Source organism: Bubalus bubalis, chromosome 8 (genome assembly GCF_019923935.1).
Source record: "Bubalus bubalis isolate 160015118507 breed Murrah chromosome 8, NDDB_SH_1, whole genome shotgun sequence".
NCBI lineage: Eukaryota > Metazoa > Chordata > Mammalia > Artiodactyla > Bovidae > Bubalus > Bubalus bubalis.
In genome coordinates this window covers 61,754,831-61,778,317 of record NC_059164.1, presented here as the reverse complement: position 1 = coordinate 61,778,317, position 23,487 = coordinate 61,754,831, and the positions used below count along the sequence as shown (strand labels likewise).

The 23,487-nt window shown below is 42.7% G+C and overlaps 1 protein-coding gene across 1 annotated transcript in view; it reads left to right on the top strand.

The window, feature by feature from the left end:
* The window catches only part of NPSR1 (neuropeptide S receptor 1), a 51,586-nt gene extending 30,132 nt beyond the window's left edge, over positions 1-21,454 (top strand). The window contains exons 5-7 of the mRNA XM_044946677.2: positions 9,102-9,188; positions 20,084-20,264; positions 21,318-21,454. Coding sequence (XP_044802612.2) covers positions 9,102-9,188; positions 20,084-20,264; positions 21,318-21,408 — 359 coding nt within the window. The 3' untranslated portion in view covers positions 21,409-21,454. The remainder of the gene's footprint in view (positions 1-9,101; positions 9,189-20,083; positions 20,265-21,317) is intronic.
* The last annotated feature ends 2,033 nt before the right edge of the window (positions 21,455-23,487 follow it).

Genomic DNA, 23,487 nt, shown 5'->3' with positions numbered 1-23,487 from the left:
TTTCAGCTTTAGCATCATTCCTTCCAAAGAAATCCCAGGGCTGATCTCCTTCAGAATGGACTGGTTGGATCTCCTTGCAGTCCAAGGGACTCTCAAGAGTCTTCTCCAACACCACAGTTCAAAAGCATCAATTCTTCGGCGCTCAGCCTTCTTCACAGTCCAACTCTCACATCCATACATGACCACAGGAAAAACCATAGCCTTGACTAGACGGACCTTAGTTGGCAAAGTAATGTCTCTGCTTTAGAATATGCTATCTAGGTTGGTCATAACTTTCCTTCCAAGGAGTAAGTGTCTTTTAATTTCATGGCTGCAGTCACCATCTGCAGTGATTTTGGAGCCCCCCCAAAATAAAGTCTGACACTGTTTCCACTGTTTCCCCATCTATTTCCCATGAAGTGATGGGACCAGATGCCATGATCTTCGTTTTCTGAATGTTGAGCTTTAAACCAACTTTTTCACTCTCCTCTTTCACTTTCATCAAGAGGCTTTTTAGTTCCTCTTCACTTTCTGCCATAAGGGTGGTGTCATCTGCATATCTGAGGTTATTGATATTACTCCTGTCAATCTTGATTCCAGCTTGTGTTTCTTCCAGTCCAGCGTTTCTCATGATGTACTCTGCATATAAGTTAAATAAGCAGGGTGACAATATACAGCCTTGACGTACTCCTTTTCCTATTTGGAACCAGTCTGTTGTTTCACATCCAGTTCTAACTGTTGCTTCCTGACCTGCATACAAATTTCTCAAGAGGCAGATCAGGTGGTCTGGTATTCCCATCTCTTTCAGAATTTTCCACAGTTGATTGTGATCCACACAGTCAAAGGCTTTGGCATAGTCAATAAAGCAGAAATAGATCTTTTTCTGGAACTCTCTTGCTTTTTTGATGATCCAGCGGATGTTGGCAATTTGATCTCTGGTTCCTCTGCCTTTTCTAAAACCAGCTTGAACATCAGGAAGTTCACGGTTCACATATTGCTGAAGCCTGGCTTGGAGAATTTTGAGCATTACTTTACTAGGGTGTGAGATGAGTGAAGTTGTGCGGTAGTTTGAGCATTCTTTGGCATTGCCTTTCTTTGGGATTGGAATGAAAACTGACTTTTTCCAGTCCTGTGGCCACTGCTGAGTTTTCCAAATTTGCTGGCATATTGAGTGCAGCACTTTTACAGCATCATCTTTCAGGATTTGGAATAGCTCAACTGGAATTCCATCACCTCCACTAGCTTTGTTCATAGTGATGCTTTCCAAGGCCCATTTGACTTCACATTCCAGGATGTCTGACTCTAGGTCAGTGATCACACCATCGTGATTATCTGGGTCATGAAGATCTTTTTTGTACAGTTCTTCTGTGTATTCTTCCCACCTCTTCTTAATATCTTCTGCTTCTGTTAGGTCCATACCATTTCTGTCCTTTATTGAGCCCATCTTTCCATGAAATGTTCCCTTGGTATCTCTAATTTTCTTGAAGAGATCTCTAGTCTTTCCCATTCTGTTGTTTTCCTCTATTTCTTTGCATTGATCGCTGAAGAAGGCTTTCTTATCTCTTCTTGCTATTCTTTGGAACTCTACATTCAGATGTTTATATCTTTCCTTTTCTCCTTTGCTTTTTGCTTCTCTTCTTTTCACAGCTATTTGTAAGGACTCCCCAGACAGACATTTTGCTTTTTTGCATTTCTTTTCCATGGGGATGGTCTTGATCCCTGTCTCCTGTACAATGTCACAAACCTCGGTCCATAGTTCATCAGGCACTCTAGCTATCAGATCTAGGTCCTTAAATCTATTTCTCACTTCCACTGTATAATCATAAGGGATTTGATTTAGGTCATACCTGAATGGTCTAGTGGTTTTCCCTACTTTCTTCAATTTAAGTCTGAATTTGGCAATAAGGAGTTCATGATCTGAGCCACAGTCAGCTCCTGGTCTTGTTTTTGCTGACTGTATAGAGCTTCTCCATCTTTGGCTACAAAGAATATAATTAAATACCAGGGAAATTTGAAACTTAGATGTGAAATGTAAGACTTTAAAATTTCTTTAAAGACAATGAAGGATGTTATCTTTATGACACTGGAATAAGAAAGGATTTCTTAAACAAGAGACAAGATGCATTAAACCAAAAAAGTGATAAATAAATTTGACTCTATTTATGTTTAAAAGTCAAGCTAAAAAGTAGGAGAAGCTATTTGCAATACATTATCTAGGAAAAGATTAGTATCTAGAATGTATAAAGAATTCTTAAGATTCAATAAAAATATTTTTTAAAAAGATAAATAGAAGAAAAATGAGGAAGACAAAAATAGTTTTCGTAAGAGGGAAAAGAGAAATAGCCAAAAACAAGGTTCTCAACCTCACTGATACACGAGGAAAGTATACATTTAAACTTCAACTAGGTATAATTTGTCAGTCACAGGATTGGTAAAGTTTTAAAATCTGGTATTTCTAAGTATTAACAAAGATATAAACCTCATGGTTTATCTAGCAATATCATTCCTAAAAATCTTAGTAGACTTCTGACTTATTTGCTTCCAGTCAGCTTCACCAGCAACCATATCCAAACAGTCTTTCTGAAAATAATTCTCAGGTCTGACTAGTTTCTTTGCTTCCTCATTCAATCCCCTAGAATAGAAGCTAGCTTGAGGTCATCTGAAACAATAGGTGGGAGGCCACATCCTCAGTCTGCCTTTCCTCTCAGGAATGATTCTGAATGGGTCATTGCTGATGTTAACTTCTGTTACAACTGAATTTGGATACTGGCTTCACTGGCATAAGATGTGCACAGTCAAAAGGTATACACATTTGCTTTAGCAGTCCGTTTGCATTTTCAATTTGCATTGGGCCATGGCACCCCACTCCAGTACTCTTGCCTGGAAAACCCCATGGACGGAGGAGCCTGGTGGGCTGCCGTCTATGGGGTCGCACAGAGTCGGACACGACTGAAGTGACTTAGCAGCAGCAGCAGCAGCATACAAAGTATGTACTTGGTGCTATGAAGACAAGAAACAATCAAGCCATGCAACTCTATAAGATTCCAAATTTTAAGGGGCTTCCTTGGTGGCTCAGTGGTAAAGAATCCATGAAATGGGTTTGATCTCTGGTCCAGGAAGATCCTACATGCCGTGTGGCAGCTAACCCTGTGTGCCACAACTATTGAGCCCATGCTCTAAAGTGCAGAGGCCACAACTATTGAGCCCACGTGCTACAACTGCTGAAGCCTAGTGCCCTAGAGACCATGCTCTGCTATAAGAGAAGCGACTGCAATGTAAAGCCGAGGCACCACAACCACAGAGTATCCTCTACTCCCCGCCACTAAAAAAGCCCAAGTCCAGCAGTGAAGACCCAGCATAGCGAAAAAATAAATAAAAAATTTTTAAAGGTTTCCAAATTTTAGGACTTTCCCTAACTTCCTTCATTTTTGTTCATACTCCAACCAACTCTTGTCTGAGTTCATCTCTTTTTTCCTAATACTTTGCTAAACACAGCTGGTGGCAATCAACACACACTATTAACATTCTGTTTACCAACTGAGATAGTTAATTTTCTGTGTCAACTTGTTGTGCTAGCCAGATAGCTGGTAAAACATTATTTCTAAGTGTGTCTAGAGGGCATTCCTGGAAGCATGTGAATCTGCACACTAAGTAAAGAAGACAGGCCTCACCAATGACAGTGAGAATCATCCAATCCACTGAGGGCCAGGATAGAACTAAAAGCAAAGGAAGGGCAAATTTGCTCGAGCTGGGACATCCATCTTGTCCTACTCTCTTCCTGGGACCTAAGACTAGGACAAAGATTTACACTATTGGTTGCCTGATTCTCCAGCGTTTTGACTTAGATGTACATCATTGTCTCTCCTGGTTTTCATGTTTTTGGATTTGGGCTGAATTAGACCATCAGACCTCTTGGTTCTGCAGACAGCAGATTATGGAATTTAGCCTCCATAACTGCATGAGTCAATTTCTATAATAAATTTCCACATATACATGGATATAGCTACCAATAGAGACATATATGGTCTCTTTCTCTGGAGAATCCTAACTCTATACCACCTTCGTACTCTCCCTGGGAGTCCAGTCTCAGTAAGCACACAACCTGCCTTCCCTTTATTCCACTTCTAGCCAGTGCATCTCGACCGTCCCAGCTTTCCCTATGGGTCTGCTCACTACCTGCTCCCTGCCTAGGCCTACGCCGCATGCTGTAGGTTTGCATTATGACAGCATTGCATGTGAAGCTTCAATCTCTGCTTTAGTTAAGGAAGCACCAGCAGCTATATTAGAGAAACCCTCAAATATAGTAGCCTTAACAAAAGAGAAACTTGTTTCTTCTTCAGTTAAAGTCAGTTCAAGTCGAATTGACAGTAAAGGTCAACGGGAAAGACACACAGTCATTCAGAAACTCAAAATGACAATGCTGCTACTCTTTAACAAATGGCTACTACAGTATGGCTTAGCATCAGTATCCAGCAGATTGGGGATGAGGGAAGACAGCATGAAGGATTACTCAGGGAGTTTATCGGAGCCAGGCCTGAGTTCTCTCCATGTTCCTATAGGCAGAACTTAATCATGTGACTGCCCCCAGCGGAAAGGAAAACTAAGATCATGGCATCTGGTCCCATTACTTCATGGCAAATAGATGGGGAAACAATGGAAACAGTGATAGATTTTATTTTCTTGGGCTCCAAAATCACTGTGGATTGTGACTGCAGCCATGAAATTAAAAGACACTTGCTCCTTGGAAGAAAAGCTATGACCAACCTAGACAGCCTATTAAAAAGCAGAGACATTACTTTGCCGACAAAGGTCCATCTAGTCAAAGTCATAGTTTTTCCAGTGGTCATGTATGGATGTGAGAGTTGGATCATAAAGAAAACTGAGCACCAAGGAATTGATGCTTTTGAACTGTGGTGTTGGAGAAGACTCTGAGAGTCCCTTGGACTGAAAGGAGATCAAACCAGTTAATCCTAAAGGAAATCAGTCCTGAAGATTCATTGGAAAGACTGATGCTGAGCTTAAGCTCCAATACTTTGGCCACTGATGCGAAGAGCTGACTCATTAGAAAAGACCCTGATGCTGGGAAAGACTGAAGGCAGGAGGGGAAGGGGACCACAGAGGATGAGATGGTTGGATGGCATCACCGACTTGATGGACATGAGTTTGATGAACATGCAGTCCATGGGGTTTCAAAGAGTCGGACACGACTGAGGAAGTGAACTGAAATGAACAACCCCTGCTGAAAAGGAGGCTGGGAAATGTCATCTCTCTGTGGGTGTTGGGGGCAAAGGAAAGAATTTGGTGGATAGCTAACCTGTCTGCCACAATTATTTTGGGTCTGCCAGGGTTCCTGGTTCCACCTGAACTGAGTAGCTGAGGAATAGACAAGGCTGTGAGTTAGGTGAGTTAGGTCATACTTCCTTGTATCTGTGACCTTCTGTTTTAAAAAAAGAAAACACACACAAGGAAAGGAAGTGGAGGTGGCCAAAGTTCTGAGCTAAGTAGATGAGATATAATGTGCTAAAAATAGTTCACATTAAGGTTATATTCATAAAGAGGTTATCAATGATCAGAAATTAAAAATAAATTTTAAGTTCAAAATTTTTAGAAATCAGACATAATTGTTCAAATGTTCAATTTTTTTTAATTAATCTGAAATACATGAAGTTACCAACATATGAAAAAATAATGATTTTAAAATATTATCAGGTAGACTTCCTTGTTAACAAACAAATCACCTGGACTCTTGTAGGTCCACTTATGCCTACCCCCAGCCCCAACCAGACCGGAATAAATTCTGCTTCATCTAAAATCTCAGGACATCAGTGTTCCCCCTTCAGAGGCTCAGCCCACAAAAAAAAAAAAAAAAGGGTTCCCAGGGGCTCTGCAAGTGGCATGAAGCATGGGAAAGGAAAGGAACAGCATTCATCCTTGAACTAAGACAGCCCAAGGCAGCATCCTGCTTCCAGTCCAAAATCTAATCCACCCACTGCCTCTAGGCTACCCCCTATTAATGCATAGTGACAGCTGAATTTAACTGCTTTTCACTCCTGCTCAGCCCCAAGGCCTGAGGGGAAATAATCCTTTTATCTCCCAATAAAGGAGAATTACTGGGATTTTGCAGCTCATCTTACTTTGAAGAGCCATCTCCAGGAGCTGGAGGTTTTGCATTTCCTAGAGTGGTCAGATTAAAGACGCTTTTCACTGATCTCATTGGGAGATGGAATGGTAGGAGTTGATTATATTGTCACCCAGTTGCCCTGTGGAAAGTACTCCAAGTTTCCATTTTAAACAGATTTCAGAGCACAAATGTCATTCTCAAAAAGTTTTCTGAAAAACTAAGTCTTCAGAGCCATGCTGTTTAGGAGCCAGCTGTTACACCAGCAAATGGAGACACTTTGAAAAGATATGATTTGATCTGCTGTCTTTTTCACTTGCCCCCATGGATATAATCCCATCCTGATAATTATCTGATGTATATAAATTCTATATACAGATGATATTCAATAGTAGCCTATCTAAATATAGTCATGAGCCTTCCCAGGTGATTCAGAGGTAAAGAATCCGCCTATCAAGCAGGAGGCTTGGGAAGATCCCCCTGAGAAGGAGTTGGCAACTCTCTCCAGTATTCTTGCCTGGAGAATCCCATGGACAGAGGAGACTGGTGGGCTACAATCCATGGGGTCACAGAAGAGTTGGATATGACAGAGTGACTAAACAACAACAACAAATGTAGTAATATTTTCTGTTCACTTCCATAAAGGCAGCTCATTCCTCCTGAAATACTGTTAAAATCTCATTTATCCCAACTAATAAGGAAATTGACATTCTCACTATGGGGCTTGGCACCTTGAATGCATTATTTTATTTTAATCTTCAAGACAACTCTGTGAATTAGGTGCTTTATGCTTCATTTTTGAAAGTGGGAAACTGAGGCTGGGAACAGTAGGCAATTTGCATGACACCACTAGTAAGCTGTGGAGCTGCAGTGTGTATTCAGGTTTGATCTGGAAGTCTGTATCCTTCCCAAGATACTACTTTGGAAATCAGGGCTTCAACCTTGGCACTGTCAGTATTTTGAACTAGATAATTCTTCTTTTGTGGGGACTGTCCTGTGCATTGAAGGATATTTAGCAGCATTCCTGGTCTCTGCCCACTAGATGCCTGGAACACCCACCCCAACCATTGTGACAATCAAAAATGTGTCCAATCATAACCCCAGGGGCAATATTTCCCCACCTAAAAACCGCTGCTATAAACACTCCTGAAGCATTTTCTCCCTTATACCACTGAAATTTTGTGCTTCTGTGAAATGCACGGAACAATCTGAAGGCCCTAATAGTGCCTAAGAGTGGCCTCCCAGGGTAGACATCAAGAAATAAAAATCAGTTATATAATTAAATATAGCATTTCAGTTCACTGCACAGAAAAACCCCTTATTCCTATTATTCCTGCTAACAGCTTGTCTTCTCCAATGAGTAAGCGTTCAAACTGTGAAAACAGACAGAAGCTTCGATGACTTGCAGCTAGCTGCCTCAGAAACTCAGCCCAAACTCCTCAGGGAGACATTCAAGGTCTTCCTACTTTGGCCTCAGTCCTTCTCCCCACCCTCAAACCAGCGTCCTTTCAGGCTCCAGCCAAGCGAGATGACTCACCAAGATTCTAACACTTCCTACATGTTCTCATTTCCCCGTCTTGGCTGAGGACTTCCCCTCTGCTTCAGGCATCTTTCCCAATCCTACGCCCCCACCCCCAGCTTGGCCTTGGGGATTTCCGCCTCTGCCTTGTGGCCACCTCTGCATTACAGTGGGGGAATGGCTTCCTTCTTCGTTCATACTTGGTTTTTGGTTTTAGTCTCTCTCATCTCACCCAGCCTCATGTTGAGTGATCTTTCCTGCTGGATTGAAAGCTCCCAGAGAAGAGGAACTCTATTTTAGCCTATTTTGTTCAGTCCTTATCGCTTGGTGGGTTGGGCTGGATTGGATTGCAGACAGGGTAGAATACACAGTGCAAAGGTAAATTTCACACCAGTTTCCATGAGGATTTAAATACATTTCAAACGTAGTATCTGAAGGTGTAGTGAGGACCAGTGAGCATGGTGGTTGGGCTCTAGGGTAGTCCTACCTCTATGACTTAGGTGTGCCTGGGTGGGCCTCTGACCTCGGCCACCACTAGGCTTGTGTCCCTTGAGCCTTAATCAGTGGCACTCACCTGAGGGTGTGTGGGGCTGGCCTTCTGTCCATGCCTGTCCCTCACTGAGGGTCTGCTTATGTCCAGAGGGAGGGCATCTTTTCCCAACTTTCACAAAGGTACCATGAGGGCTGGTAGAAGCCATGATAGTAAAAAACTCTCACAGCTTCAAGGTACCCTGCGTCAAGTGCCTCCATTCCCAAATGTGCCATTTAACTACTCCTTCTACTAAGAACTACTGCACTGAATTCTGCCCGTCCTAATCAGTTATTTGTTTTACCACCACTCCTTGACTAGAGACGGGTTTATATTAATTCATTCAATAAATATTAATTAATCATTCACTAGTTTAGAGGCTACAGGAGTGAGGAAAACAGAGTCTCTGTCTCCATGAAGCTTACATTCTAGTGGATTCCTAAATTTAATCCTCACATGTTTAGTATCAAACAACCCACATAAGATTAAAGTTATAACAAGGCTCTTATTTGGAACAGGTTTTATTATATCTCTGGCTTGAGCTTTTGCTGAGAGTGGAATTTCTGAGTTAGATAAGTAAGTTCATCTGGGGTAAGATTTCTAGGAAAACTGCTTTGTACTAGGTTGCTGAAGGGACAAGACCAATGTCTCAGCGTCGCCCCCTGTGGTCACCTGGCTCATTCCAGATTCAGTTGATTCAGGGCATCCAGCCAAGTCTTGAGAGTCTGGATGTCCCAATGCATTTGCATTTTACATTAAGCTGCTAACTGAGCAGTTTCTAGCATCCAGCCCATTTATTCTGACTATGTCAAAGGGCAGGGCGGGAGAGGGGCGGTTCCTCCTGGGCATAGGTGAGGAGGATCTAGGTGGTCCCATGACAACTGCGGGTCTAACCTACAATGTTCCTATTGGCAGAAGCAGCACTTCACTTTATGGTTCGCTTTTTGCATCTGCAGATGGAAAGCTGTGCACCAGTTACAACCGAGGGCTCATCTCAAAGGCAAAGATCAAGGCCATCAAGTATAGTATTGTCATCATTCTCGGTAAGCAACATCCCTCCTCGTGTTGTAAAACTGTGGACATTCCAATAACAAATTTGTACCTGGGACCTGGTGACACAGAGTGCACACAAGGAAAAAAATCTGTCTATGGGAACTTCTGCCTTTTCCCAATTAGAAAGGAATGTGTGTGTGGAGCTTATCAGTGTCACTGTAGCTCCCTCATGGGCCAACGTTGGTTTCCTATATCTATCTTTATGAATATTGTTGTCCAACACAGCCATGGGATGGATAATGTAGAAAAAAAATCTAATTAAGACATTACTAGCTGAAGCTGATGCTCACCATCATCTAGTTGACCCAGTTGCTTTTCTGAAGGCATACACTCCCCAGAGCTGAAGTTCAACAACAAGGAAGACAGAAGCAGCATTCCATTTCTTCTGGATATTTAATTTCACGGAGAAGGCAATGGCACCCCACTCCAGTACTCTTGCCTGGAAAATACCATGGACAGAGGAGCCTGGTGGGCTGCAATCCATTTAATTTCAAGGTCACCATAAATTCTTCCCTAATGGATGCCTTATCTTCCCTGCTCGCTCCTGTCATTTCCCTTTCCTTTTGTTTTTTTTTTTTTTTTTGGTCTCTCTACTCTTAAGACCCATAAAGTCACCTCGTCCAAGAAAAAAAGGTATTTCTAGAGCACCTAATATATGTCAGATTGGTGTTATATTCTTCATCATTCCCAAACCTTCAAAACTTCCTCCCCCTCTCGTCCGGATTCTTATTTCACAAGGAAAACACTCTTGTCAGAATAGAACTTCCTCATTCACCTGTCTTCATATCCATGGACCTACCTGCATCTCTGCCTTTTCTCCTATTACTATGGATAAACTATCTCTGCTCCTTAATCCAAAATGCACTTGAGCCATCCCATTCCTCCCTGCACCTGAGCACTCAAGAATTCTCTTCCTGCAATCATCTCCTCTCCCCCACAGATATCCCCCTTGACTGGATCATATGCACATACACACACTGTAACAGCTCCCTCTATAAACTCCCCAGTAACAGACCCTCTTCTTTAACACTCTCCTTTCCAGCAGACCTCCTCCCCTTTTCATTTCTCATTCTCTGGAGCCCATTTCTATTAGCTTTCTTTCCTATTACTCTAGTACAGGCATACTTATCAAGGTAACCACAGCCAACAAAATGCCAGATGTCAATACTCAGTCTTGAGTTGATTTCCAAACAACATTTGCTCAGTTCTTCTTTGGAACACTTCCTTTGCTTAGAAATTATATCTATGATTTCTACTTGAAATTTTTTTATAATTCTACTTGAAATTTTTATTTATGATAAGCTTAGCATACTCAACATGAAAAACCAGAAGTCTCAGCATGCTTTCTTATCTCCTGCAAGTTTACTCGTCCTCCTGTGTTCCCAAGTAAATGACTTCAACTTTCATCCACACCAAAAACCTAAGGGTCATCTGTCTGTCATTATTCTACTTCTCTTCCACGCCACATATCTAGTCTATCAGTGAAAGGTTGTTGTTGAATCATGAGAATACACCAGGATTCTTGGCTCCCAGAGGAGAAGAATTCAATCTGGGGCCAGAGACAAGGCTTGATTGCTCAGAGCTTTTGTGTAATAAAGTTTTATTAAAGTATAAAGGAGATAGAGAAAGCTTCTGACACAGGCATCAGAAGGGGGCAGAAAGAGTACCCCCTTGCTAGTGTTAACAATGAAGTTATATAAGCCAAAGAATGTCTGGAGGTTGCAAAGACCTCATCAGACCCACTCCCTTAATTTACATCTTAAGGTAACACTGTCCTCAGGCAAGATACATCCTTGTAAAGACCAGTTCTACTCCCATAATTAACATTTTAAGATAACAAAAGGTTGAATCCAAAGACTGTCCTTAGGCAGGATACATCCTTGTAAAGACCAGGTCTACTCCCATAATTAACATTTTAAGATAACAAAAGGTTGAATCCAAAGACTGTCCTTTCTTCCTCCTTGAGAATTCCAGACCCCTCTCTCCTTGGGGACCCCTAGACTCCCTATCAACTTGCCTAGGAACTGACTCTCTCATTCCCCCCTTTTCTTTTAGGAGAATTATGTTGCCTAGGGAAAAGGGGCGTCGTTCTCGTTCCATAACTGCTTCCGAGCTGACAAGGGGCGTTGTCCCTAAATTGGTGAGGCAACATATTCTCCTAATCCTCATATTGAGGATATCTGATCCAGGGGCCCCAAATAGTAGTCGGAGGAAGCTACAGCAGTAGCAGGAGTTTGAGCAACCATTTGTAACTTAAAAGCTTTCATGCGGCTAGAAACAAATCCAGTTATACAATTACAGATGTAGGGAGCCAACAGCAAAAACTCAACATTCAGAATCATAATTAAAAGTCACATTATGTCCATAGTTAAAGTGCAAAGTGTTGCACCAGTCCATTTTAGGGTTGGTAGACGTCATCAGATGAAGAAGAGGCATTGCATGTGATTGTTGTCGAAGGTATTCACAGACTTGGAGAAAGTCTTTTCCTTGAAGTGGGGATGTCCACCACGGGAAGCCTTCCATTGACGAAGAGGGGAGTGCTCCACAGACCCAGCAGTTTATCCTTTAGATCTTTCCAAGCTGCATAGTTTAAAGTTAGGAATTGAGAACAATCGTGATCAGGTGTTTCATTTTCCTTCTCAGGAAGGAAAGTGGCAGGATTTAAATTTTCACAAACTTTAAGCTTAGTTACTGGTCCTTCTAACAACAATGACTGATACTTAAGAAGTCTACTGTCTGTCATCCAAATATTAACCTTAGAATTTAAGATTCCACTCACATCATGAGAAGTCAGTACAGTAAGGTTTCGTCCATTAATTATTTTTAAAGCTTCAGGTGCTAATAAAGCCGCTGCCCCAATTACTCTTAGGCAGTGGGGCCACCCACGTGAAACTACATCTAATTCTCTGCTTAGATAAGCAACAGGTTGCTGGTGAGGCCCTCGGGGTTGTGTCAAAACTCCCAATGCCACACCTTTTCTTTCAGTGACAAACAAATTAAATTCTGACCCTGTGGGCAAGCTCAGAGCTGGAGCTTGCAGGAGAGCAGTCTGAAGAACCTTAAAAGCCTTTTGAGTTTCTGGAGACCAAACCAGTTTGTCGGTTTGGGCCTGCTGAGTTTCAGCTATAAGTTTATATAAAGGCCGGGCAAGTTCCCCGTAACCCGGAATCCAAATGCGACAGTAACCTGTGATTCCCAAAAATCCTCTCAATTGTCTTAAAGTCATAGGTAGGGGGTGATTTAGTATAGGTTTAATTCTCTCAGGGCCTATGGCCCTAGTCCCTTCTGATATGATTAGGCCCAGATATCTAACCGATTGTTGACAAAGCTGAGCCTTTTCTCTTGATGCCTTGTAACCACAGTCCGCCAGAAAGTTTAAGAAATCTTCTGAGGCTCGCGAACAAGCTTCCTCTGTCTCAGCACAGAGCAAAATATCATCTACATATTGTAACACCACTGTTTCAGAGCTATTAAAGTTTTGTAGATCTCGTGACAAACTTTGTCCGAATAAGTGAGGACTGTCACGAAATCCCTGGGGCAAAACTGTCCAGGTTAATTGAGAAGCTGGCTGCGTAGGGTCTTCAAAGGCAAATAGGAATTGACTTTCTTTCGCCAAAGGCACTGAATAGAAGGCATCTTTTAAATCAATTACTGAGAAATATTTGGCCCGTTCAGGAATTTCAGACAATAGAGTATAAGGATTAGGCACTACGGGGTGTAAAGGAACTACAGCCTCATTTATTATTCGTAAATCTTGAACTAGTCTCCATTTACCATTCGATTTCTTTATACCCAAAATAGGAGTGTTGCAAGGACTGTTACAGGTAATTAATAGTCCCTGTTCCTTTAAATTTTCAATGATGGGTTTTAACCCTTCCTTAACTTCAGGTTTCAGTGGATACTGCTTCTTATGTGGAAATACGTGCGGGTCTTTGAGCTTAACAACTACAGGAATAGCATTTTGAGCTCGACCCACAGATTTTCCATCCGCCCATACTCTAGGATTTACATTTTGTTCAACTAAAGGGAGAGAAAGGGAGGGCTCCATATTCATGAAAACAGAGGCATGGACCTTGCTTAGTATATCCCTTCCCAAAAGGGGTGAGGGAGATTCTGGCACAATCAGAAACTCGTGTGAAAACAGCACAGAATCCCAGTTGCAAGATAAAGAATAACTGAAATAATACCTTTTGGCTCGTCCAGACAGTCCCATTACGGAAGCGGATCGGGAAGAAAGTGGGCCAGGGGCTTCAGTGAGCACAGAATAAGTTGCCCCAGTATCTAAAAGGAAATCGATGGATTGGCCCCCCACAACTATTAATACCCGGGGTTCCTCAGATGTAATTAGGACGGGAGCTTGTGTGGGGACCCCCGGGCACCTTCAGTCCTGATTGTCTTGAGAGTCTGACCCGGGAGACCTACGCCTCTGGGGGCAGTCTCTCTTCCATTGTGGTCCTTTGCAGACCGGAAATGGAGCCGGGGGCGGCTTAGATGCCTGAGGGCAATCCCGCTTGAGGTGCCCCTCCTTTCCACAGTAGTAGCAAGCCCATCCCTTTTCACCTGGGCCCCTCTGGGCATTTTTCTCAGGCTGTTTAAGAACGTTTTTCATAGCCATGGTGAAGGCTTCCGCCTTTTCCTTTGTCTTTTTTGCCTTTCTTTCTTTTCCTCATATTCCCTACCATAATAGACTGTCTGAGCCAGTTGTAACAGAGTATCTAAAGACTGATTTGGTCCATACGCCTGTTTTAATAGCTTACGGCGGATCTCTGGAGCCGACTGAGTGAGAAATCTATCCTTTAAGATCACTTTTCCCTCTTCACTTTCGGGATCAATCTCAGTGAATCTGCGAAGGCCTTCTCTCAGTCTATCTAGGAATTTACCAGGAGCTTCTTTTTCCTCCTGTTCTATATCTGCCAATTTGCCATAGTTTAAAGGCTTAGAACGTGCCTGCCTAAGTCCTTCAAGAATACATCTAACAAAATGACTCTGATCCCATCTTCCTTTAGCTGTGTTGTAGTCCCAGTCTGGTTCTATAATTGGGACCGCCTGATTCCCAGTGGGGAGGGCCGCTATCTCGTTCTCCCTCTTCCCTACTGATTCATTACCAAGCCATTCATTTCCATAAGCAACCGCTTTTCCCAAAACTCGAGTCTTTGACTCAGGAGTCAGCATTTGTCCCAAGATATACATCACATCCTTTCAAGTGAGGTCATAAAGCAGAGTAACACCTTTAAAAGCTCTAATATATTTTTCTGGGTCATCTAAATAGTCTCCCAGATCCTCCTTGATTCTTTGTATTTCTTGATAAGAAAAAGGCTTATTAACTCTCACAGACTGATTATTTCTCCCGGTGGGTGTTTCATAAAGAGGCAACAGCTTGTGTGACTGTTCCTCAGTCTTTCTGGCTGCTCTGCGCATATGATCCCAGGGATAGATTGGAGAAACCTGTTTTTCCTCTTCTCTTTGTCTCCTGTCCTCCATCTCATCTCTTACTTCGATGGTCTGAGTTTCTACTGAAACCAGAGTAGTCTGAGGTCGTACTGAGACAGGAGATGTTTGGACCTCCATGTGGGCAGTTTGAATCCCAGTTTGGAGTCCCCAGCACGGGGGCAAAGTAAGAGGACAGGAGGGAGCTGAAGGTTTCACGCCCAAATCTATACCCTTAGGACATAAGTCTGGCATATTTCGCAGAGAGTAAAAGGGCAACACATATGCTACTTCTACCCATTTCCCTTGTTCCTTATAGAACCGGTCTAATTGTAGAACAGTATTATACTTAAGAGACCCTCCAACTGGCCACCGTTCGCCGTCCTCCAATGGATACCGTGGCCATGCAGTATCACATAGGAAGACCAGGTGTGTCTTCTTTAAGCCCTGGGGATCAAATCTATCCCAGTTTTTCAGGATACAGTTCAAAGGAGTGAGGCTGGAATTGTTAGCTCCCATCTGTAAGAGAGAAAAAAAGCGACCAGCGCCATTTTTTCTACCGGAGGCGTCCCTCCCTGCTCTAGATGGGGGTGTAGACAGACGTTACACCAAAAGCTTTTCCTTCCTGGTCGGACTTAGTCTGTCCCTTACCGACGCAGGCGCCGTACTCGTCCCTCCCGGTTCTACCACCGAGATGGGGTGGGGATGTACCAGGGGTAGACTTGATAGCATCCCTACTTGACGTCCAGCTCTTCACCCTTAACCTTGTTTGCCTCTGATGTCACCTGGGGTGAATCAGAGTAACCTTCCGGAATGCCTCCCAAGCTAAAACCGCTGTGGGAAACATTCGTCACCTGAGTGCCTGTGCACGACCCTGAGCATTTCCTGACTACAATAAGACCGACGCGAACATAAAACTGAGATGTTCTTTCCAAGCATCACCACACCAGTATAACAGCCTCCTCTGATCCACTAAGAGCCGGCGTTACCCATCGCAGTCCCAATCTGCGTAACCTTTAACCTCAGAGATGTTCTGGGGGCTAGAGCTCCATCTAGCTTCCGAACTTTCGATTCCTAGTGAGGCTAGGCGCTTTCATGAATACCAATCCAAGTTTGGGACCTAAGCCACAGTATACAGTAACAATATAGATCACAAGTCTCTTGAAAGTCTATGATCCGATAGATTAGGTTAGTACTCCTGATTTTCAAGGAGTTATGAAATGGTCAAAGAGACCGAAAAGTTTGACCGAGAAAGGAGAGTTCGGTCCACACGCTTTGCCCATTTCTGGTCGGTTCCCGAAGGAGACACTGGGTGCCTCTTGGCATTGGCAGGTTGGTACAATGGCCCGACAGGTTTCTGCCATAAGCCGTATGAGATCACTGTGGAACCGCAGAGCAGGGTCCCTTACTTGCTTCATGAAGGGCCTGCCATTCATTCACACAAGCACACCGTAGAGTTAGTAAAGCACGGCAGAAAACGTGTTCGCTAAGAGAACAAAGAACTAAAGCTCCAAGCTTCCTTACCTTGTCCTGAAGGATCCCGGACGAGCCCCCAAGATGAAAGGTTGTTGTTGAATCATGAGAATACACCAGGATTCTTGGCTCCCAGAGGAGAAGAATTCAATCTGGGGCCAGAGACAAGGCTTGATTGCTCAGAGCTTTTGTGTAATAAAGTTTTATTAAAGTATAAAGGAGATAGAGAAAGCTTCTGACACAGGCATCAGAAGGGGGCAGAAAGAGTACCCCCTTGCTAGTGTTAACAATGAAGTTATATAAGCCAAAGAATGTCTGGAGGTTGCAAAGACCTCATCAGACCCACTCCCTTAATTTACATCTTAAGGTAACACTGTCCTCAGGCAAGATACATCCTTGTAAAGACCAGTTCTACTCCCATAATTAACATTTTAAGATAACAAAAGGTTGAATCCAAAGACTGTCCTTAGGCAGGATACATCCTTGTAAAGACCAGGTCTACTCCCATAATTAACATTTTAAGATAACAAAAGGTTGAATCCAAAGACTGTCCTTTCTTCCTCCTTGAGAATTCCAGACCCCTCTCTCCTTGGGGACCCCTAGACTCCCTATCAACTTGCCTAGGAACTGACTCTCTCATCAGTAAGGCACAGAAGCTTTACCTGCAAAAGAGATCTCAAAATCAACCATTTTTCAGCATCTATACAATTATTTCCTTGATCTAAGCTCCTACCAACTTTTGCCTGGAACACTGGAACTGCAATTGATCTTCTCTTAATCCTTCTCTGTAAAGCAGATAATGTGATCTTTTTTAAAATGTTAATCAGACACTATCACTACCCTGCAAACTCACCTATGGATTCCCATTACACTGGAATAAAATCTTACTTTTTCCCATGTCTTACACAGTGTGTGTGATCTGTCCTCCAGCCTAGTATCCAGCCCCATGCCCCTGTCCTCTTCCTTGCCCATTCTATGTATAACAGTCACATTGGTTTTCTTGCTCTTTCTTCAAATGTCAATTTGTTCATACCTTGCAATATTTCCCACCTGAAATGCCCCGCCTTCAGATGGTGGCATGGCTTATCCATGCCATGGCTTAACATCATCTTGCTTTCCAACAATACACCACCTCTTCAGAAAGGCCTCCTTGGCAAGTCTTAAATGTCTCTCCTATAGTCTTTACCCTACTTTATTTTTTCTTCATATTTATACTTCCACTTGACAGTATAGGGTATATATTGATCTGCTTATTGTCTGTCTCCCCTGCTGGCAAAATCCCCACAAGCAATGACTTTCACTTTTGTTTTCCTTACATTATCACCAAGGGCTTATAGGGTCCATGCACCCTGTGCTTAATTAATATCTGTTGAAAGAACAAATGGGGATATGCATGAAGGAAAAGATCTGTGCCATTCCCTTTTTTACTTAGCTCAAAATACTATCCCTCCTTACCCATCTTGTGGTTCTTAAGAGCTCTGGGAGCATAGCTCTCATGTTAGGTCTGCTAGTACATTAAGTCACCAGAACTGTCCATCTCACCTTTCTAAAATGCATCTGCAAAATGCCAAACAGACCACATGCCATATGACTTAGCCAGAAGAATACACTCACAAAACAACATTGCAGGCAGACCTGGGGATAGAGCACATACCACCCACTGGGGCTCAGAATCCTTTCCCAGAAGCTTCTGAAGTAGATCAGATATTATCTGCTTTCCCAGACAATCAGGAGCATGATACACATTCCCTGGATGTTGAGTCAGGAAGCATATCTTATATATGTGTTTCAGAGCCAGTACAGCCTTTTATAATCAGGAGCCATATACATAGGCACTGGATTCCCTTTAGTCAGAGAGCAAGAAAGTCCACAAGGAGGTCAGCCATGTCAGTGATCCAATCAGACCAAAATGCCCCTTCCTATAACAAATATTTTGTAATGCCCCTTTACCACTCTGAAATGAAATGTATATAAAAACCTATGAACCTAATATAATTCTTAACAGAGCAATGTATAACATAAAGAGAGACTAGGAAGAAAATAATTGATAACAAAATAATATATATTTCAATATATAAATACTTGGATACAGTCCTTAGTAGAATAAAGAAGTAATAATAATTACAAATGCAAACCAATGCAGGTGTGTTTTCATGGAGACATAAAAAATAAAGCAGTATTGCTGTCAGTGACTTTATTTTCCCAGTAGGTGAACAAATCCTGCTAAAGTTCCAAATTAAACAAAGTAATCTTTCCTCTATTTGCAAGGGAATTGGACTTCTGGAAAACTCAGTATTTATTTAAAATATTGTGGTCATATATAAAATAGAATCAGGTTTTTAGACTGGGAGCATTATAAACAGATTCTCTGTTCCATAAATGTCCAAATGGGCATTTGAAGGATGTATGAGACGTGGATGCGGCTGGCTGCATGATGCAGGGGGACAGGTATCCCTAGGAAAACCAGAACCAACACACAACACACACAAATATATGCACACGCATTTTCAAAATTCCCCCAAACAGAAGCTTTGCCCCTCCATGCCCCAGAACTACTATCTGCGCCAATGCCAGGCTTTACCACCAGAGCCCAGAATGTTCAGTGGTCTTTGTGTTACAACTGTTCCCTTTTAACAGATTGTCAAGGTCAAGGAGGGAAAAAAAACATGTGTCAGTCAAAGAGTTATGGTGACAAGCTGATTCCTGCAGTCAGATGGCAAAGGAAGCCTGACTTGCCTGAGGAAAAATCCTATGACTGAGAAAGGGAAGAAAGAGAGTGGAGAGGATGGGGCAAGAAAGTAAGAAAGAGCACATGTGGGTTCCAGTCAACCCCAAGAAGGTTTATCTCTATGGTATTAATCTGTGTTCTCCAGAGAAATTATATATACACACACACACACACACACACACACACACACACACATACACACATACATATATATATATATATATATAAAGATATTTATTGTAAACAATTGGCTCATTTGACTGTGAAGCTGAAGAGTCCCCAGATCTCCAGATCCAGGAGAGCTAATGTTGTCGTCTCAGTCTGAGTAAAAGTATGAAGGCCAAAGAGGATCAAAGTCTTAGCCAGAAGACAGTCAAGCAAACAGAGTGACTCCTCTCTCACTCACCCTTTTTATTGTATTCAAGCCTATGGATAGATCACTGCCCACCCACACTGGGGAGGACAATTTACTTTTCTTAATCTACAAATTCAAATGTTAATCTCATTCAGAAATACTCTGAGAACACAGAAATAATCAGAAGTAATGATTAACAAAAAAATTTGGCATCCTATGACCTAGTCAAGGTGGCACATAAAATTGGCCATCGCACTCTGGGTCTCCATTTCTCATCTCCTTCCTCTGAGGATTTGGATGCAAGCAGAATCAGGGTCTCACGCACACTAATGGACTTGGTAAGGGGTATATAGTGTGGGTGTTGCCTGGAGAGGCTGACTTGGAAATGGAAAATAAAATTGAGAATCTTGTGACTTAGCCGGCTGTGTTTTGAAACACTAGATTCCACCCCTTCCCTTCGCCGACCCCAAAACAGGAGCCACTATAAAGTGCTCCTTGTTTTGTCTTTTACCATAGAGTCTCCAAAGGGATTTGCTGAATTTTCTTTCGCACTGTGTAGAATGAGAGGCTGAGGCCATGCTGAACAGCTCCCAGCCTTTCAAGGATCACTGCAGTAGTTAAATCAGACCCTCCCTTTACAAACAGAGAAGCTCCAGCAAATTTACTCAACTTTAGAAATGCGTCTGTGGGATGTAATGTATGTATGTGTGAGTGTGTGTGAGTGTGTGTGTGTGTGTGTGTTTAAGTAAACATGACATTAATATGAACACACACAACTGTTCTAAATATTTCTGAGATCCCAGGTGCTAAAGGACCTCCTCACTGAAGCTCCACTCAGGGCCAACACAGAGGGCCCCCTGGGCTGTGGGCTGCTACAGGGCTAACGGTTCTCTTCTCCCCAGCCTTCATCTGCTGTTGGAGTCCCTACTTCCTCTTTGACATTTTGGACAATTTCAGCCTCCTTCCAAACACTGAGGAGCGTTTCTACGCCTCTGTGATCATTCAGAACCTGCCTGCCTTGAACAGTGCCATCAACCCCCTCATCTACTGTGTTTTCAGCAACTCCATATGCTTCCCCTGCAGGTAAGGGGCATCCAGACATGGGGAAGCCCACTGCACTCACCTCCAACCTGTGTCTTCCTCATGCTAGAGCTCCCGGGCGGGTTATAGATGAGAAACTGAGAGTCAAAAAGTTCCCGCTAGTTTGACAGATTCAAATCTAGGCCCCCCAGCCATGGCTCATGCTTTCTCCTATACCACATCACCTCCTATAGCAATCATCCTAATTGAGTCACATATAGACCATCCTTATTTTCGTTCAAAGCTTCTCCCCATGAGTTGCCTCAAAACAATGCCATGGAGATAGCAGGACACAAAGAATTATCATTTTACAGATAAACAAATTAAGGCTCACACATTAAGTGACATTATTGAGATTATATGAATAATTAGTTACAGATCTGAAATTAGATCCTTTCCACAATGACTCAGTCTGCTGTTTTTCAGCTGTTTTACTGCACAATCTACAGGGGGTAGGTGGAAAAATCCTTAGGGGATAGAATCGTACTAGAATTGTTTCAGGCTTGGGTTTGATGCCCTCTGTTGAATCTCTCTTCCATCAGTTGACAAGATCTTTCAAGTCCTTCTAGAATTATGGATGGATGGTAGCATTTCTCAGTGATCCTAAACATCACTGATATGTTAGAATGGCTAGCATCCCTCACCTGCCTTGCCTCTGGCCTCTCACCCATCAGCCCCTCCCTGCCCTCTCTTGTCTCCATGATGGAATTGCAGAATGGTTATAGGCTTGGGTTTGATGCTGCCATTGTTGATTCATAGCTATATGCGACCTAGGGAAAGTTATTTAACTTCCATAAACCTCCATTTCCTCACATGTAAAAGGGGACTAATAGCAATAGCAGTGCCTACATCTTAGCCAGTGATGTCTCTGTCACTGGGCTCTGGCGCTGATCTGTAGGAAGGAGGGCTGTGAGTGGTGGGGAAGTATGGTGAGGGCTATTACATTAAAAGTGCTTAGCACAATGCCTGATCCTTAATAAGTTCTCCACAAGTGTTAGCTCCTGAACAGTTAAATTATTCAGGACAAATGATTTTTTCTCTTTGTTCTTTCTTTAGGGAGCAAAGATCACGGGATTCCAGAATGACATGTCGGGAGAGAACTGAGAAGCATGAGATGCAGGTTCTGTCCAAGCCAGAATTCATGTAGATCATGGGGCACTGGTAGCACTGGGCTGAGCCCCGTCAACTCTCCTGGGTTCCCATTAGCACCTTGGGCCTGTGTATAAAGCCTGAGCCAACTTCTCTGCCCTGTACCTTTATCACTTGGGGGATGCACAAGGCAAACACTAAAAAGTCAGCAAGTATTGGCCAATAGGAAGTTACAAACTATTCACACCAGCCAGGAAAGATACCCCTTCTTTCCCTACCACTCCTAGCTGCCCTTCTCGCTGTCAGCACCAGAATCAACGGACAGAGACATTGCTGGCCTGGGGCCCAGGCTTGGGCAAGCAGAGGGAATTGACTAACAAAGCATGTTTGTACATGTTCTTATAATTACAATTTAAGAAGTAAATAAAAGGCTTACCTGGGCCTAGATTTTCCTCCCATTTTTGGAATCAAGTTTCAGTAGCTGTGGCCAAAGAGATGTTTGTCCTTGAAATGTCAACAAATAATAAATTCATTTCCAGGCATTGAGGCTTTGTGTCTCCTCTGCAGATGGCCATGGTTGGCAGACGGATGTGTTGGCAGCAGCCAGCCTCACGGTCCCATTGTATCGACAGATGATTTGCAGAAAGAACATAAGTGCTGGCCCTCCAGAGAAAAATCGAAATTGAGGGGTACTTTATTTGGTAGGAAAAGAAACAGTGCAAAAAGTCATGGGGCTCTGACCTCCAGGCTCTGAGAGGTGGCACCTGGGTCTCACACATGTCTTTCCGGCTCTCTGAAGGCTCCTCCCTTTGCATTCCACATTTAGGCCACTCTGGGTTCCATGTCTCATACCTCAGGGACACTTCTCTCTCTATAGTTGGGAGCTGAATGCCTGTGGCTTTTCCAGGCATGATGTTTCTGTAATATCTTTATCATTTTTGCACATTTTAGCCATTGTCTATCTAACACCTTGGCTGGGAAGCGCTCGTGGGCCTTATTTTGACAAGCCTGGAGTTTGATATATATAAGCATAATCCAAGTGAAATATGACTAAATGTTTTCTAATCAATTTTTGCCATCAGATTTTTCCATAAGTGGAAGTGGAATAATTTAATTTGATTATATATACATCCCCACCCACAGTTCTAGGATGCGCGTGAGCTCCTTATTTTTAGCCTCACATACATTCTTGACATTAAAATCTCCTTGGCAAAATCCTCCTTCCCAAAATTATCTTGAGCTTAAGTCTTTTTTCGTCTACTGCTAGTGGAGTTATTATTTTAATAGCACTCCATTCCTCATTATGGTGTCAACCCAAAGACTTCATGCTGAAGGTCACAGTGGCATTTTTCCCATAAACTCTCTTTTCAATTCCATCTGACCTTAAGAAAAGTATCTCTTAGATACTTAGAAATCAGACTCCTCAGTTACCATCTCTCTTAGAATTACTTTCTGAATTTGAGGAGACTGAATAATCTAGTTGTACATCTACAGAACAGTACTGAAGGCTGCCTTCCTTTCTGTCCAACCAGCTAAATGTGAGCAAACCTGGAAGCTCTGAGCAGTTGAGAAGTGCTTTTTGACATTTCACTTTAAATCAAGATGTGCTACAGAAGACCCACATAATCATTGCTAAGATAACTGTCTGCATGGGAGCCAATTAACAGTGCAAAATCTGGTGGCTGCCCTTCCTACATGGCAAAATGGGAGGCCTGGGTTCTTTTGACAGATGCTTTCAACCTCTGTCAAGCTCTGGTCTGAGAAAGGCATAACATGCCTACCTCATCCATCAATAGACCCTGAAAGTTAAGGAGAGAGTCAAGTGAGGGGCTTTGTGGGCTTTAAAAACTGTGAATGTGATTTTGTAGTTACTGTAGCACTGAGACTCCTATTCCCAGTGAAGACTGGAGATCAGTAAGATAATGGTACAGGCTGCTGCAAGACAAGCTGCCAGTACAATGAAACTTGCTTCATACTGGTGAGGACTTTGGGGTCCTCCTTTTCATGTATTTTCTGAGCTTGAGGAAACATGATTTAAACACTAAGAAATGCTGGTAATAGTTTCATAGTCTTATGACCTTGGAATAAATTATTTAATGTTTCTGAGCATCACTGTCTCATCTGTAAAATGGGAACA